Source organism: Beta vulgaris, chromosome 8 (genome assembly GCF_026745355.1).
Source record: "Beta vulgaris subsp. vulgaris cultivar EL10 chromosome 8, EL10.2, whole genome shotgun sequence".
Lineage (NCBI taxonomy): Eukaryota > Viridiplantae > Streptophyta > Magnoliopsida > Caryophyllales > Amaranthaceae > Beta > Beta vulgaris.
In genome coordinates this window covers 21,074,618-21,092,028 of record NC_079209.1, presented here as the reverse complement: position 1 = coordinate 21,092,028, position 17,411 = coordinate 21,074,618, and the positions used below count along the sequence as shown (strand labels likewise).

Genomic DNA, 17,411 nt, shown 5'->3' with positions numbered 1-17,411 from the left:
AATAAGTCAACTTCAAAATGTTAGTTCCGCTCCAACCACAATTCAATTGGGACTAAAAAATATCTTTAGATGCAACAATAATCTATGTGATGCCGAAAAAAATGGCTATAGAGACAACTAAATTCATGTGACACTAAATACATGGCTTTAAAGACAACTAACTACATTTGATGCTAAAATTAAGGGCTATGGTGACAACTAAATTCATGGGATGCTAAATACATGGCTTTAGAGATAGCTAACTACACTGGATGCTAAAAAAATGGCTTTAGAGACAACTAAATTCATGTGACGCTAAATACATGGTTTTAGAGACAACTAACTACAATTAATGCTAAAACAAATGGCTTTAGAGACAACTAAATTCACGAGACTCTAAATACATGGCTTTAGAGACAACTAACTACAGTTGATGCTAAAAAAAATGGTTTTAGAAACAACTAAATTTATGTGATGCTAAAATATGGATTTAGAGACAACCAATATTCATGTGATGCTAAAAACATGGTTTTAGAGGCAACCAACATACATCTGATGCTGAAATGTATCTTTAGAGGCACCAGAATATATTTGACACTAAAAACCATATAATTTAGAGGCAACTATGTTTATGTGATGCTAAAAGGGGGTTTCAGAGGCAACTCAGCCAGATGATGTGCCTCTATAGCCAATTTTTTTGTAGTGAGACACTATATCATTTTAACATACACTATATCATTTCCACGCACACTATATCATTTTAAAGCACACTATATCATTTTAACATACACTATATCATTTTAACACACTATATCATATCAAAAACACACTATATCATATCAATATACACTATATCATATCAAAAACACACTATATCATATCAATATACACTATATCATTTTAACATACACTATATCATATCAAAAACACACTATATCATTTTAACATACACTATATCATTTTAATATACACTATATCATTTTAACATACACTATATCATTTTAACGCACACCATATCATTTTAACACACACTATATCATAAACAAATCCACTATATGATATCTAAAATCAATATATCATATACAAACACACTATATATTTCTCAATTTATACTAAGAAAGGCCTTCATCATAATTTCAAAAACCGAATTTGTCTCACCAATTCAACACCAGCATCCAATTTTGAAATGTTATTCAACTCTTCAATTTGATGCTTCCAACATGCGAGCAAATCATCAATGCGTTTAGCATCAGTTTGATCTTCAAGCACATGGATTAATGCAGCCTGCAACATAAGAACTCATATTATGATGAATAATGCATGCAAAGATAAAGAATTCAACAACATAAAAATATATTACAAAAAAGTTCTTACACCTTGAGAAGAAGTAAAGTAAAACTTTTTTCGAGGGGAAGAGAGATTGAGTTCGTTGATATTCAATATTCTTGCCCAATTATCTAAAACTGATTCAAACATCTCAGTCTCAGAAGCAATTGTCCAAATCTCACTCCGAGGTATAGAGAAGAAGACTTCATCCAGCTTAAGATCTCTTCACTGCAACAAGCAACACAAATTGTAAGACTATTTTCAACACTAGTAGAATAAATGCTACTTGCTGCGGTTAAAAAGTGCCATATTGCTGCGGATTTGGGCGCGCAGCAATTAAGGGCGCAACAATAGGTATTAATAATATTGCTGCGGTTTTAAACCGCAGCAATATAAACAAATATTGCTGCGGTTTTAAAGGCCAAACCGCAACAATATTAAAATTTGTGGTGAAATATGTGGCTGCTGAAAGGTAATATTGCTGCGGTTTCTCGGCCCAGAACCGCATCAATATTACCTTTTTTTTTTAATTTTTTTTGTTATATATTAGTGATGAGGAAGCTATATATGCCACCTTGATGAAGCTATGCAGCAATATGCTAATAAATTTTCTGCATAAATTTCGGCAGAGCTCCGTTTGTAAATTGGATAAACCCATAGGGACTTAATTAACATGTACAACAACCAATAACATCTCCGAATCCACCATCCAAGCAAATCCAAAATCCATCAAACAACCACCATGATCTCCAACATACATCATCCAATATTCAAGCCAACAACCAACATCATATTCAACCCAACCAACATCATAAATACAATTCCATAATAATCCAACAAAAATATTTAGCGCAATCCAACATATATATATCATGATAATCCATCACTACAAAGTTGGTTGTACAAGTTGCAATAATGGATATGTTCGTCTAAAGTTGGAACAAAAAAAAGAATATTAACATAAACTAACTAACCTACGCAATGCACTCATCAACAAAGTATCTTGCCCACTTATTCTTCACCTCATTGATTTGATCCTCCGTATAAGGATCTTTGGTAAAGGTTTGAGCAACCTGAAAATAATTTACCAAAGTTAGCATCAAATAGTTAAAATATATTAAATATGAAATGAATAATTATATAAACTTACTTTGTCCATATCCAACGAACCAAAATATGAAGCGAGTACGTCAAAAATGTACCGCATCACAAAATAACCGCACTCCGTGCCTCCTTGTTGTTGCGGGCACTTTATCAAAAGTTATAAGAAAATGAGAAAAATTACCGCATAATGAGAATAAAGTAAGCTTTAAATTGAATCAAGCAATTCGATCAATACATACCTCAACATATTTCCACAAAAGCTTCTCTCGATGAACTCTGTGGCCGCTCATCCGAAACCTCCTAAAAGCAATAGATAACACAACATTGTTTGATTTAGTCCTTAATTGTGGAATGTTACCATCTCAATTCATATAAAGTATATCAAACATATATCAACTTACGCTATCATAGGCAATTTAAGCTTTAACTTCCGCTGTTTGTGATAGCTGGCAGAATCGAAGATATAAACTATCCCAGGCAAGGGACATATGACAAGGAGCATCCAATGTTGGCTATTGAAAGATTAAACAACAATAATTACTTGAAAAATCACATATCCTGCAACAATAAATATTTGTAGATATTAAGAAAGAATATTACTCTTGAAAGATTGGCGCGAACATGATACTAGCATTTACATCGACACATCCAACCATAGCATGCACAATGTACTTTGTTACCTCCTCCGATGATGAATGCGACTCCATAACGGTGCTTTGCGGACACATCCAACAAACACGTCCAATAGAATCCCCAAATCCATCCAAGTCCGACTGCGTAGCCCTAAAAATTGGCAAAAGTAAACTATATTTGAAAAATACAACTACCATATAATTAAATGTTAAAAAAAAACATAACTTTGATTATTGTTACCTCATGTACACTTGGATAATAGAAATATTAATCATTTCTCCTCTCAAAAACTGACCAATATCCTCCTTGGTCAGAAAAGCGGTGCCATCATCTGTCAAATAATGGAACAAGGATCTCGGCAAGGTAACACCAACAGCATCATCGTCTGCGACGGCAAGGGCAAGCGTATCTGCTAACTCCCTGCAGTCCTCAGTAAGGGAGTCCAAGAACGATCGATCGTTGATAACTAGACTAAACTGAGAAGCCGAACCGGCTGATGAATGCAACTGGCTAGAAGATCTAACAACCTCCCCGAAATCCCTTTTTGTTTTTTAGGTGTCGGTGTAACCTAATAATTATTTTTCAAAACGCGCATAAGATTATGAAATTTTTAAATTGAAAGCTATTATTTTTACAAAATTGGAGGCCTATATGAACAATTACCTCATCACTTAACATTTGTGCTAAATTGCACCCAAGTACCCAAAGCAGTAGCTGTAGTGTCGATCCCATATGCAGGGACAGGAACAGGTAGTGGCAAATGACCATATTTCTCTATAATTCGATGAATTTACACTTTCAGGTGATCATTCATCATTCTAGACCCATGAACTGTAGTGGTCTCATCAAAAGCATAAGAATATGCATATGCCACTAGACAAGTCTCTCCACTAGTTGGATCTACCAAATACAATTGACATGGAACCTCGTCCTAACAACAACACGTAATATTGATATTATTTGAATAAAACACACATGTAAATATGATAATTATTTGTATAAAGGACATGTATATAAGATTATTTTTTGTATAAAGCACATGTATATATAATAATTATATGTACCTTCAGCTGAGGAGAATGAGTGTCTGATCCAGATAATGGAGTACGTAGCTGAGTGGGCTGTGAAGCAGCTACCTCAGGAGATGGCCCGGGAGATGGCCCAAGAGGTGGCCCAGGAGATGGCCCAAGATATGGCCCAGGAGATGGCCCAGGAGATGGCCCAAGATATGGCCAGGAGATGGCCCAAGAGGTGGCCCAGGATATGGCCCAGGAGATGGCCCAGAATATGGCCCAGCAAATGGTGAAGCAGATGGTGGAATAGGAGGCTGAGTCGGCTGTGTAGGAGATGGCACAGCAAATGGTGAAGGGAAAAAATGATACAGCCCAGGTCACTGAGTAGGTGGCTGAGTAGGTGGCTGTACATGAGAAGGTGATGGCCCACCAGATGGTGAAGAATATGGCCCGGTAGATGGATGTGTAGGTGAAATCATCACATTCTGCATATATGTGGCAATGTCCTCCCTCCACCTTTCACTCATTTTCTGTATGAGTGCCTCCTCTTGTTCCTTCATCGATCTCCTATAGTGCGTACAAGGTACATGCCCAAAAGCCTTGGTATAGCCAACATTAACGCCCCCAAAACCATAACAGCGACCCGAATAATCTGGTTTCTCTCCAAGAGCCATAAAAAGGGCGTCTCTGTTACGAACCGGAATGAACTCGCCCTTGGCTTGCTTCTCCTTATACTCCAACTGCCCAAAAAGCAAGTTAACAGTAATAACGTAGTTAACAAATGAAAAAATATTCATGTCAAACTAAAAGTTAATTATAATGATATACATACGTATTTGTCAGCTGCTCTCTGGAATGAACCTCTGTTTAGTAATAGGATCTTTCTTATGCATCGCGCACCACCAATCATCACCCCGGTTAAAACTCGAGGACATCGAGGAGGATGGTGTACTAGAAGACGATCCAGAATCAAAACTAGGTGGACCAAATTTCTCCTGCCTCCACAACTCTCTAGCATCTCCATAACTCCTCTGACCTAAGTGGTGATGATGTGTGTTCTTCTTTGCGCTCTCAAGCGCCTTTTCTGTAAAATAAAAAAATGCATTAAGTTAGTATAATATTATTTAAATCAATAAAACCAAGTTAATAATTAGAATATAAGCTTACTATAGCATGATTTGACATCATCTTTTCTTTGAAAGTGGCCCAATCCTCCTTCTTGAAGTGCTTGTATACGTCTGGCGGACTATCACCTAACTTCTCTTTCTTTGATCTAACTCTCGTCATTGTTATCCAACCAGATACCAATTTGCTCTTAAAATCCCTGCATCTAACGTTAACAGCAGACAAGTACAACTTCTTGTATCGAACCTCGTCGGGAATGTGAAACATTATCTGTTTTTCAAAATAGGCTAAAATGACTAATTTTGGTTCCAACTAGTCTATATGTTGTGTTACCAATCAAATCTACTTATAAATACATGAAACTAAGTATATATGATATGTTAGAGGTGTTTACAACTTAAACTAGCATGAAACAAGTCATTTTCAATCATTTGGGAAGAAAAAGGCCCGAAATGGCCCAAAAGTGCTAATTTTGGTTCCTAACTTGTCTATATGTTGTATTAGCAATCAAATCTACCTATAAATACATCAAACTAAGTATATATGATATGTTAGAGTTGTTTACAACTTAAACTAGCATGAAACAAGTCATTTTCATCCATTTGGGAAGAAAAAGGCCCGAAATGGCCTAAAAGGGCTAATTTTGGTTCCAACTAGTCTATATGTTGTATTACCAAGCAAAGCTACCTATAAATACATCAAACTAAGTATATATGATATGTTAGAGGTGTTTACAACTTAAACTAGCATGAAACAAGTCATTTTCATTCATTTGGGAAGAAAAAGGCCCGAAATGGCCTAAAAGGGCTAATTGTGGTTCCTAACTTGTCTATATGTTGTATTACCAATCAAATCTACCTATAAATACATCAAAATAAGTATATATGATATGTTAGAGTTGTTTACAACTTAAACTAGCATGAAACAAGTCATTTTCATTCATTTGGGAAGAAAAAGGCTCGAAATGGCCCAAAAGGGCTAATTTTGGTTCCTAACTTGTCTATATGTTGTATTGGCAATCAAATCTACCTATAAATACATCAAACTAAGTATATATGATATGTTAGAGTTGTTTACAACTTAAACTAGCATGAAACAAGTCATTTTCATTCATTTGAGAAGAAAAAGACCCGAAATGGCCTAAAAGGGCTAATTTTGGTTCCAACTAGTCTATATGTTGTAGTACCAATCAAATCTACCTATAAATACATCAAACTAAGTATATATGATATGTTAGAGTTGTTTACAACTTAAACTAGCATGAAACAAGTCATTTTCACTCATTTGGGAAGAAAAAGGCTCGAAATGGCCTAAAAGGGATAATTTTGGTTCCAACTAGTCTATATGTTGTATTACGAAGCAAATCTACCACTACAAAAAAAACTACATATAGAGGCAATCCAAAATTGCATCTAAATATATATTTGTAGCCTCTAATGGTGTTTTGAAGCAATTTTCTCGCTGCCTCTAATTAGTCCGTCGCTAATTTTAGGTTGCCCCTAATGCCACCTTTTAGAGACAGACAAGTTATGGTGTTGCTAATTGTTGGTTGCCCCTAATGCCATCTTTTAGAGACAGACAAGTTATGGTGTTGCTAACTGTTGGTTGCCCCTAATCCCACCTTTTTGAGGCACAAAACTTGAATTGTTGCTAAAGCCACTTACATTTAGAGGCGACCATCAGGCAGTCGCTAATTATATGTTGCCTCTAATTTCATATTTTTGGGGCACACATGTTACGTTGGTGATAAGACTATTTATATTTAGAGACACCCATAAGTCTGTCTCTAAATTTAAGTTGCATCTAATGCAACCATAAGTCTGTCGCTAAAGGATGTTTTTAGATGCAACAACTAGAATTTCCACATTTTTGAATTTTTTTTTTGGATTTTTTGACATATATAAGCATCGAAATAAAAAATTATCTACTCCCTAAAGAAGCAGCGAACATTTAGCCACCGATAATTAACGACACTCATAGGCTTCGAAAATGTTGAGGCTTTTTAGCATCATTGCATTTGAATATGTCGCAATTTGAAGCTACTATATAGACACTTGTAAGCGTCAACATTGTGTTATTAGTAAAGTAACAGTTACAAGCACATTCTTACATCAACAAAAAAAATAACATTATAAATTAATAAAGGAAACTAAAGTATAATCTTATTACTAACAATTTTGACGAATTGATACTCACATTCAGAAGAGGAAATAAAAAAAAAAAAATATGTAGAAATTCCATCTTCAACCATCATTCAACCTTCAGTGAATCTTCAACATAAAACTTTAACTTGAACGCAATTCAATCTGCAAATTCAACCCAAAAAAAAGATCAATAATTGCAAAATAAAAAAGAACATAAATCTGAAAATTGCAAAAACTATACCAAAAATCTATACATGTTAGTTAGCAAGTACTCCTAGGATCTCTGCAAATTGACAATGGTTTCTAAACTTGAATGGTAGGGTAATTTCATAGACCCACGCACCTTCGTTGTTGAGGTTACTCTGACAACACTCTGACTGCATGTCCACACATGGAGAAATCAGGTTAGAAAATTCAATACCATTCCTTAAGAATAGAGCCAATCAAATACCTGTGCATTTGCAATTGGAACATCAATTTTTGGTTGATCTGAAGATATTCCCCTCCCAGTTGATAGCTCAAGAACACCAACTGACACATTGTTTCTAGCAGAATCAGTCTCAAAAGCAAGTTTGGCACGTTTCCTAGTCATTCTCATGGGTGATTCAGTAAATTTCCCTCGGGATACAGACGGGCTACGAGTAATGTTTACAATTTTCTCCTCATGTTGGTCAGTACTGTTGCTAGAGTGGGGTTTCTCTTGCTGTAGCTTGCACAGTTGCTCAACCTCAGCAGAAAGCTCTCGACCTGCATATATGTGACGCAAGGACAGCCGTAAGCCTCTATATGTAAGTTTTCTTGTAGTCTAATAACTTCAATTTAAGGGAATCAATCCAAGAGCTCAGTTCAACTACCTTACAATAGTCTAATAACATAGCGCTGCATTGCCTATTTCCCCTGCATCAATGTTTTAGCTTTCATCATCTGCCAATCAAGTGCAAAAATGTACCCATATAGAGTACATGAATATAGTTTCTATCCTGATCCATGATCAGACTCAATTTTTCTTAACAGTTTTGACAATTTCAAGTTTTATATTATGTTCCTCACTAATTATGATATTTGTGATTCATCCTTCTACTTTCTTCGCTTTTAGTAAAGACATTATTTAGTGATAAATTTAGTAGGAACCAAATGTGCTAATATAAATTTACCCCATTTAGATGCTCTGCTATATTTTGTAAGATCAAAGATCTGCGTAATTTGATACCTTCTATTTTCCTAGTAGCCTAGAAGTATACAAGCCTTTCGAACCAAATTCATCAAAAAACTCTAGTATAACTTTTCTGGATCAAAAATTCGAACCAAATTCATCAAAAAATCAACTTCCAAAAATCCTAAAATGCATAAGAAATCGAACAAAAATCAAAACAAAGGTAGGAATGAAGATGCACTAGGAAATTTAAACCAACAAACCCAGAATTGAACAAAATTCACCAAACTTCGACCAAAATTTAATCCAAAAATTCGACCAATATCACCTAAATTCAACCAAATTTACAAAATCTTACACAAAAAAAACCCTGAAAATCGAGAAAAAAAATCATAAAATAATTAACTCAAACCCTAAACACCCCCCCAAAAACCACTTAATCAAACCCATATATCCCCCATTAACTCGAACAAATCATTCCAAAAAAAAAAATTTCGAATCTCCATTGAACCTACAATCAAAAAATATGAGAATAACAAAAACGAACCCAATTAAACCCCCAAAATCATAGATTCGAACTGTAAAAATCCCAAATCAACGAATTGAACCAGAAATACCCTAAATAATGAATCTAATAACCAAAAAAATCATAGATTTCAACCGTATAATCAAATAAATGAACCGTAAAAATCAATGAAACCGAAACTAAAAACCTAAAAAATTCATTCGAGCAAAATTATAGACTCATTCCAGCAAAATTCCAGACTAACAAAAATGCTAGACTAGAGACTACTTTAACACTAAGATGAATAGAAAAAAATTATATATTGAAAAAATCAGAATCTAAAAGCAGAAGAAAGAGGATTTCAGTGAAATCGAAGATTTGAATCATACCCGACCCCTAGCAATTGCGATTGAAGGAAGACAATCCCAAAGAGTGGAAGAAAAGAAAGAGAGATGCGAGGGCGACGGTAGGCATGGTGGTGTCGCGCGAGATGGTGGTGCGGTGGTGTAGTGGGGCGATGATGTCGGCGGGATGATGGTGTTGTGGTGTCTGCGAAGGATTGTAAGAGAAGAGCGAAAAGTCGTGAGGGATTAAGGACTGTGAAACAGAGGTGCGAGATCGAGAAGAGAGAGTAGTCAGTCTGAGATGTGGTGAGTCTAGTGTTTTCTTTCTTTTATTTTTTTGATGCAAGAGTCTAGGGTTTTAATGGATAGATAAGAAAATTTAAAATAAAGAGGGAAAATAAATTATTTTTAGTAACATGTGAAATTTTCAAAAACTTTTTGCCAATACACAAAATGGGAAAATTTAGAGTATATCATTGAGATATACCAAAATGGTATATTCAGTGGCAGATCTCTATTATATAAGGAAAGGAAGGAGCAATTGTGTCTTCTTTTGAAATGCCTATTTTGTCCCTTCCCTTTCTAAATTACAAAGGGAATGTCAAAATCAAAACCGGCACTCAAAGAAAACTACTGAAAATTAATTTACAACACTCACTCACAAATCACTTAAAAAAAGAAATTTTACAAATCACTCATACAATTGAGAAAATCACGTTATAAAAATCACGCAAATCACCATTTGAATTTATAAACCAATCAAATTCTGCAACTAAAAACAATTATACTTCGTATGTCTAATGTTCAAATTTTGAATTTTATGTCGAAGAAAATCGAGTTTCTGTTTCGAAAAAAATTGTGCACAAGTTGGTGGGGTCACACATACATCAACTTGTACACTTATTTACAAACTAGAATTTTTTGCACGCGATATATATAGTATTTAAGTTGAATTCATTTCATAACTAAAACATCTAATTCAATTGATGCAAGTTGTCATGGGATGAGATATATGAATGTACAATCAATGAGTGACTTATAATAAGTTGATAGAATCATAGAAAGTATCAATCCTACATTCAAGCTAATAGTATTGAAATTAAATCGATTTCGAAACTGTCAACATGTTATTGAATTAGATTAATATGTGTCAATGTAAGTCGATAAGTTTGTTAAGGATAACAATAGTGCATTCGAATTAATCATCTTAAGCTATATTCACTTTCAAACTCATCACATCTACTTGAATCGAAATAATATGTTGTCCAATAAGAACAATGAAAGACTTATAACAATAAGAACAAAGAGCAATAAGAACAATTTCTTATTTGACTTCTCTTATCATAACTTTATCATATACTATATTATATTGTCTTATCCGAACATATATCATCTTACTTTTTTATAAAAATAAGTCGAACATAATAGAGTCTAGTTATGCTAAAACTAAGAAAAATGATAATATAAGGTCTAACATTGAATTCAGGTCAAGGAAAATAAGGAGTCTTTCCTGATTATTAGTTGAAGATTGTACCATTTTAGTGCTATAGTGGTGTAGTAGTTATATTACTCTATTGATTATGAAAGGCTCTTCAGTTGCTCTAATATATAATTAAACGAATGTGTCCATGCTAGTCGACAAGTTAATTCATTAATATTTTTTTATCCATATGAGCCACAAAGGCAATAGAAAGTACAAAGAAGGGGAGGGGAGATTCGAACCTCTGACCTATCGTTCACATCACCTCAATATTAACCACTAGGCCAAGACATCCTCGGTAACAAGTTAATTCATTATAACAATACAACAATCTCTTTTATTAATCTGACACATATTATTATTGGATAAGATAAATGTATCAATGTAAGTCAAAACTTTGTTCAAGGTAACAATACTCAAGTTAAGTTAATTGTCATTTAATTATATTCATATAGAAACTGAAAACAAAGTTGTTATCCAATAAGATCAATACGCATGCCTTGTAATAAGCTAAAAGAAAGTAACAATAATGCATTTAAGACCTTAAGGTAATCATCTTTAAGTTAAATACATTTCAAAACTCAAAATATCTAATGGAACTGAAACAAGTTATTATTGGATGATGTTGATGAATTAACCAATGTAAGTCGTTAAGTTAGTAGAAGATAACAATAACGAAGTTAAGTTGGTTATTCTTAAATTTCTAATTCGAAAATCAAAGTCTCGAACCATCCAATCGAACTAAAAATCAATGTATAAATGTAGGTTGATAATTCAAGATAACAATAAACCATTTAAGTTAATCGTTTTCAAATAAATACATATTGAAAAGAAAAATGTATTATATTGAAATAGTTGTCATTCAATAAGATCAATTTATTAGTGTATAGGTCAATAAGCTAATAATAATTAGAAAAAAAAGGAAACTCGAAAAGCTTAAAACCATCCAAAAATTGAGAAAATTCAAACTCCAATAACAAGCTAAGGCGGGAAATATAAATTTCTCCACATCATCAATCCACAACACCAACAATCCATCGTCTATGTAAAACTGCTCTACGAAAATCTCCACCTTTGATTAGCATTAGCTCCATCATCAACAGCTCTCACCTCCTTCTTCAAACCCTCCATCTCCACTACTCTTCCTATCTTCATCCCCTACTTAAGCCCCAATCTCCACCAAACATCATCATCCTCATCCTGCCTCATTTCCAAACTCACATATTCTCTCTCCTAAATCTCAATTTTCAACTTACCTCATTATCCCAACTCTCGTTCATCAATAATTAAATCAGCCTTAGCCTCAGCTGTCCACTAAAATCAGCACCAACAACCGCTCTCCAAGAAGCTGCTGAAGTGTAATTCTCTTTGAGGAAACAACCTCTGCTAAGAGGGTTACTAATTACTATTATGCCTTAGGATATCCAGCTTGCCAGGAGGATTCGAGTAAAAAGAGCTTAATTTGTGTAGTTGCTTATCTCAAATCTATTATCATAGTAGTACTATCATATTATGTAATGGGTATATTATGCTGTTGATTTTGATCAATAAATTTTTTTGGCAGTTTTATTTTGCTTGCTGATTTAAGAAGGAAAGTAGTATTATGTATTGATTTCTTACGAATTAGTAGATTTATAGAAGCTTAAAACAAAGTTAATGTGAGAATTTTTATCTATTGATCTCTTATGTTCTCAATTTCTAGTAGTATTTGTTTTATTTAGTTAATGAATGTCTATCTTAATCAAATGTGGATTTCTTAGTTGGTAGGAACATTCGAGGTGAGAGAGCTTAGATTTACAGGTGAAGTTTCTGCTTTTGTTTTGTTTTAAGTGTGAAAAAGTGTGATGATGTCGGAGAGTTTGGTGATGTGAATGTTCATCAATATCATTATATGTTAATTTTGGAGATTTCTATTGGAAGGGGTAAAATCGGATAGGTTGTTCAGTGGCTACTATGGAGGGTACTCAGGTGGAGGTAGCTCCTACTTATGGCAGCAACACTAGGAACCGTTTTTATGGGAATGATTATGCAGGTTATGGAGGCTCTTATGGGGGTTTTGATGGTGGGAATGGCGCAGGTAATAATGATAGGATATTAGGATGTCTGGAGGTGTTCCTGGTAGACTTGGGTATGGAGGCTATGGTAGTGGAGGAGAATACGGTAGAGGTTATGGTTCTTTTGGCAGTGATAGTTTAGGGGCTTAAGGAGGAGAGTCACCCCTTGGGTACTCTAGCAGATTTGGTCCTTATATGGTGCAGGATATAGTGGTGCTTTTAGTGATGATATAAAGATATACTTATATCAACTTATAAATAGTTATACAAAAATGATAGATTATGCATTTAGTAAAAGATGAAATTAATATATTTAAATAATTTCGTAAAGATAAAACAATAATTGAATTTTAGTGAGATATAAAACTCACGAGGCACAGGTAAAGTTCAGTTAAAAAGAGTTTAATTCAGTTAAGTTAAAAACAGTTTTATTCAGTTCAGTTAAAAACAGTTTTATTCAGTTCAGTTAAAAACAATTTGAAACAGTTTTCAGTTAAATTCAGTTCATTTTCAGTTCAGTTCAATTCAATTTAAATCGGTTTTTCGTGCAATTAATTTCAGTTCAGTTTGCTTTCAGTTGAATTTCAGTTCAATTTCAGTTCAGTTAATTGCAGTTCACTTTAATCTGATTAACTTATTGGTTTTTAACTTTTCAGTTATGGATCAATTCAGTTCAGTTTATTCAGTTCAGTTGGTCATCAGTTTGCAGTTTAACCATTGGTTTTGAACCAAACTGACATCACTACTCATAACAATGTAAAAAGTTTAAACTATCGGAAAGAGTAAAATGAATAATAAACAAGTAAATGATTTATTTTTAAACTTTGTTAAATAAATCAAAACTAAGTGAAATCATTATTTTAATAAACATCGTTATCAAATAAAATCGCATTATCATAAAATAAATAATAAAATAACTTTCGAAAATTCGGGGTATTACATCTACTCTTTCTTAAAAACAAAGTTCGTCCTCGAACTTTAAAGTTAGATATTTAATATTAACGAAACATCAACTTTGCGCTTTGTTAGTATTACAAGCTATCTGAGTGCATTTAGGTGCATATATTAGCTAAGTAAATGGATGTGTCATTCACTTCATAATATTGTATTATGACTTAACTCATACAGCTTTTGCACCTTGTATGCTGACTGACTTGCTTCTGATAATTCTTTGCCTAAAATATAGGTTGAGGAAAGGCATTGTGAGAGTGTTGTTAGCCTTCTTTACACAGTAAAGCTCGTACCAAAAAAGGAAGGTCGCGACAGCACACATAAAGTACAAAAATTGCAAAGAAATTAAAATAACCAGTTATCTATCAATTATTACTAACGGTATGTATACATACACACATACAGGCAATTACGCATAATCTTAATGATATTAATAAAGGCATATATAAGTGTAACCTTAAGGTTTTTCACATTAAAATATTATCTTTTAATCAAGTGTAATTCAATTGATAATTAAAATTATTTTCTGATGCAATTACTTTCTACATGATGTTAAAAAAAAGTTAGCTCCACTGCAACCACAATTCAAGTGACACTAAAAAATATCTTTAAAGATGCAACAATAATCTGTGTGATGCTGAAAAAAATAGCTATCCAGACAACTAAATTCATATGACGCTAAATACATGGCTTTGGAGACAATTAACTACATTTGATGCTAAGAAATGGCTTTAGAGACAACTAAATTCATGTGACATTAAATACATGGCTTTAGAGACAACTGACTACAGTTGATGCTGAAAAAAATGGCTTTAGAGACAACTAAATTCACGTGATGCTAAATAAATGGCTTTAGAGACAACTAACTACAGTTGATGCTGAAAAAAATGGCTTTAGAGACAACTAAAGTCATGTGACGCTAAATACATGGCTTTAGAGACAACTAACTACACTTGATGCTAAAAAAAATGACTTTAGAGACAATTAAATTCATGTGATGCTAAAAATATGGATTTAGAGACAACCAATATTCATCTGATGCTAAAAACATGGTTATAGAGGCAACCAACATTCATCTGATGCTGAAATGTATCTTTAGAGGCATCAGATTATACTTGACACTAAAAACCATATAATTTAGAGGCAATCATGTTTATGTGATGGTAAAAGGGGGTTTTAGAGGCAAGTCGGCCAAATGATGTGCCTCTATAGCCAAATTTTTTTGTAGTGTACCTATAAATACATCGAACTAAGTATATATGATATATTAGAGGTGTTTACAACTTAAACTAGCATGAAACAAGTCATTTTCATTCATTTGGGAAGAAAAAGGCCCGAAATGGCCTAAAAGGGCTAATTTTGGTTCCTAACTTGTCTATATGTTGTATTACCAATCAAATCTACCTATAAATACATCAAACTAAGTATATATGATATGTTAGAGTTGTTTACAACTTAAACTAGCATGAAACAAGTCATTTTCATTCATTTGGGAAGAAAAGGCCCGAAATGGCCTAAAAGGGCTAATTTTGGTTCCTAACTTGTCTATATGGTGTATTAGCAATCAAATCTACCTATAAATGCATCAAACTAAGTATATATGATATGTTAGAGTTGTTTACAACTTAAACTAGCATGAAACAAGTCATTTTCATTCATTTGGGAAGAAAAAGGCCCGAAATGGCCTAAAAGGGCTAATTTTGGTTCCAACTAGTCTATATGTTGTATTACCAATCAAATCTACCTATAAATACATCAAACTAAGTATATATGATATGTTAGAGGTGTTTACAACTTAAACTAGCATGAAACAAGTCATTTTCATTCATTTGGGAAGAAAAAGGCCCGAAATGGCCTAAAAGGGCTGATTTTGGTTCCAACTTGTCTTTATGTTGTATTACCAATCAAATCTACCTATAAATACATCAAACTAAGTATATATGATATGTTAGAGGCGTTTACCATAGTGTCTGTCCACATCACATTCAACAAGGTAGGAGAAATGTGTCTCCATGACCAGTTGATGTTCAGCTTCCGTATAGAAAGACCGATCCAAACACCATACTTGGCTCGCCATGGACCTAGTAAAGAAACAATTAGAAAATTCAAATATGAAATTGTAATAAGCTAAGTATGATAAATTACACCTATTTACCTGTTGGTCTTCCTAAATCATCGAACTCTAAGACCATATCTCCTGTGTTGTGGAGATTCATCGTGGGACCTCGTTTACTCTTTCGTGTTGCCTTTGGATTCCCACTTGACTTCTTCCCGCTCCCCTGTGCACCATAATATGTAGTGGTCTGACCTGAACCTAACAATCAAATAAGAAAATTAAATTAGAGAACGAACAAGTAAATTACATAATGAATATTTAAAAAATTGAAATAAACGCGAACCTGACGGGGGTGGCTGCCCATCACCTGTCACCTCAATGCCAAGTAAAGCATTCCTATCAGCCTCTAACTCAAATCTCTCCATCCACTCATCTAACGCATCTGCATCACGGTCACTGGCCTCTCCCTAGTCAGGCTCCTTTTCTGGGTGAAAAGGGGCATCAGAATCCGATGAATGATCGCTCGAATCGTCACTAGCCATATCTGTATATAGCATATAGATAGAAACAAGAAAGAGTGTTAACGAAATTTAAAACAATATACATCATCACATTATTGTAACAAAATTCAAAAAAGTCAAATTACTCATATGGAACATTTTTTACCTTTAATTTTGGTCAATAGGTTGCTCAATGACTGTTATACCTTCTTGGTGATCCATTCGCATGTAACTATTTTCAGTATCAATCACATTCATCATATCGTCATTTGGGATTGAGAAAGGGGGGATGTCATAAACTTATCATATTCTTCTTCGTCGTCAACATCACCCACTCCTAAAATTCGCCTTTTACCATTAACAACAATGCACCACTGAGTGTCTACAGGATCAGATACATAGAACACTTGTTTTGCTTGCGATGCGAGGATAAAAGGTTCTTCAGTGTCACGCAGACGACTCATATCGACCAGAGTAAAACCGCACTCATCCTTTTGCAAACCACGTCTATTATCCGCCCACTTGCATCGAAAAATAGGCATAGTGAAGTCACAATAATCGAGCTCCCATATTTCTTGAATGATCCCATAATATGATTGTGTAGCATCAATCGGAGTTTTATCCTTTGCCTCGCATACTCCTAGATGATGCAATCGTTGAAACCCCACAATTCTGGACCACCTTTGATTTCTTATCCTGACGTTCAGTGTAAAAGGTATAACCATTGATATCATATCCTTCATAGGAGTTAAAACTGTCACGTGGACCGTATGCCAACCACTTAATTGTATCAGGTACATGATGGTTGTTTGCAGACAATTCACCATTACTTTATTGTAAACCAGTCAATGAACGACCTGTTATGCTCATTCATCAATGCCCTCCCCCTTTTGACGGATTTTTGTGACGCAATTCACGCATATGTCTTTCTAAGTATGGATTAACTTCAGTAACATGGTGCAACACAAAAAGATGAGCTTTATGCAACTCATCCAATGAAGGTGCAATATGTCGCATTCCGACCCCACCTTTGCCTTCTAATCT

At 34.1% G+C, this 17,411-nt stretch overlaps 1 protein-coding gene across 1 annotated transcript; it reads right to left on the bottom strand.

The window, feature by feature from the left end:
• Window positions 1-5,259: 5,259 nt before the first annotated feature.
• LOC130589782 (uncharacterized) lies at window positions 5,260-16,977 on the bottom strand. Its single transcript, XM_057391343.1, has 5 exons — window positions 16,534-16,977; window positions 16,211-16,411; window positions 15,967-16,125; window positions 15,774-15,892; window positions 5,260-5,385 (listed from the first exon to the last, which is right to left on the bottom strand). Exons 2-5 carry the CDS (start codon window positions 16,290-16,292, stop codon window positions 5,371-5,373), a joined length of 375 nt encoding a protein of 124 aa, XP_057247326.1. The 5' UTR covers window positions 16,293-16,411; window positions 16,534-16,977; the 3' UTR covers window positions 5,260-5,370.
• Between the last annotated feature and the right edge of the window lie 434 nt (window positions 16,978-17,411).

What these genes read in the sequence shown, in the direction of transcription:
- LOC130589782 (XM_057391343.1), bottom strand. Translation starts at nt 16,292, where the DNA reads ATGGAGAGATTTGAGTTAGAGGCTGATAGGAATGCTTTACTTGGCATT. An exon ending in TGGGCAGCCACCCCCGTCAG is followed by an intron (nt 16,126 to 16,210) that starts GTTCGCGTTTAT and finishes TTTGATTGTTAG; the next exon opens with GTTCAGGTCAGACCACTACA. An exon ending in TGATTTAGGAAGACCAACAG is followed by an intron (nt 15,893 to 15,966) that starts GTAAATAGGTGT and finishes TTTCTTTACTAG; the next exon opens with GTCCATGGCGAGCCAAGTAT.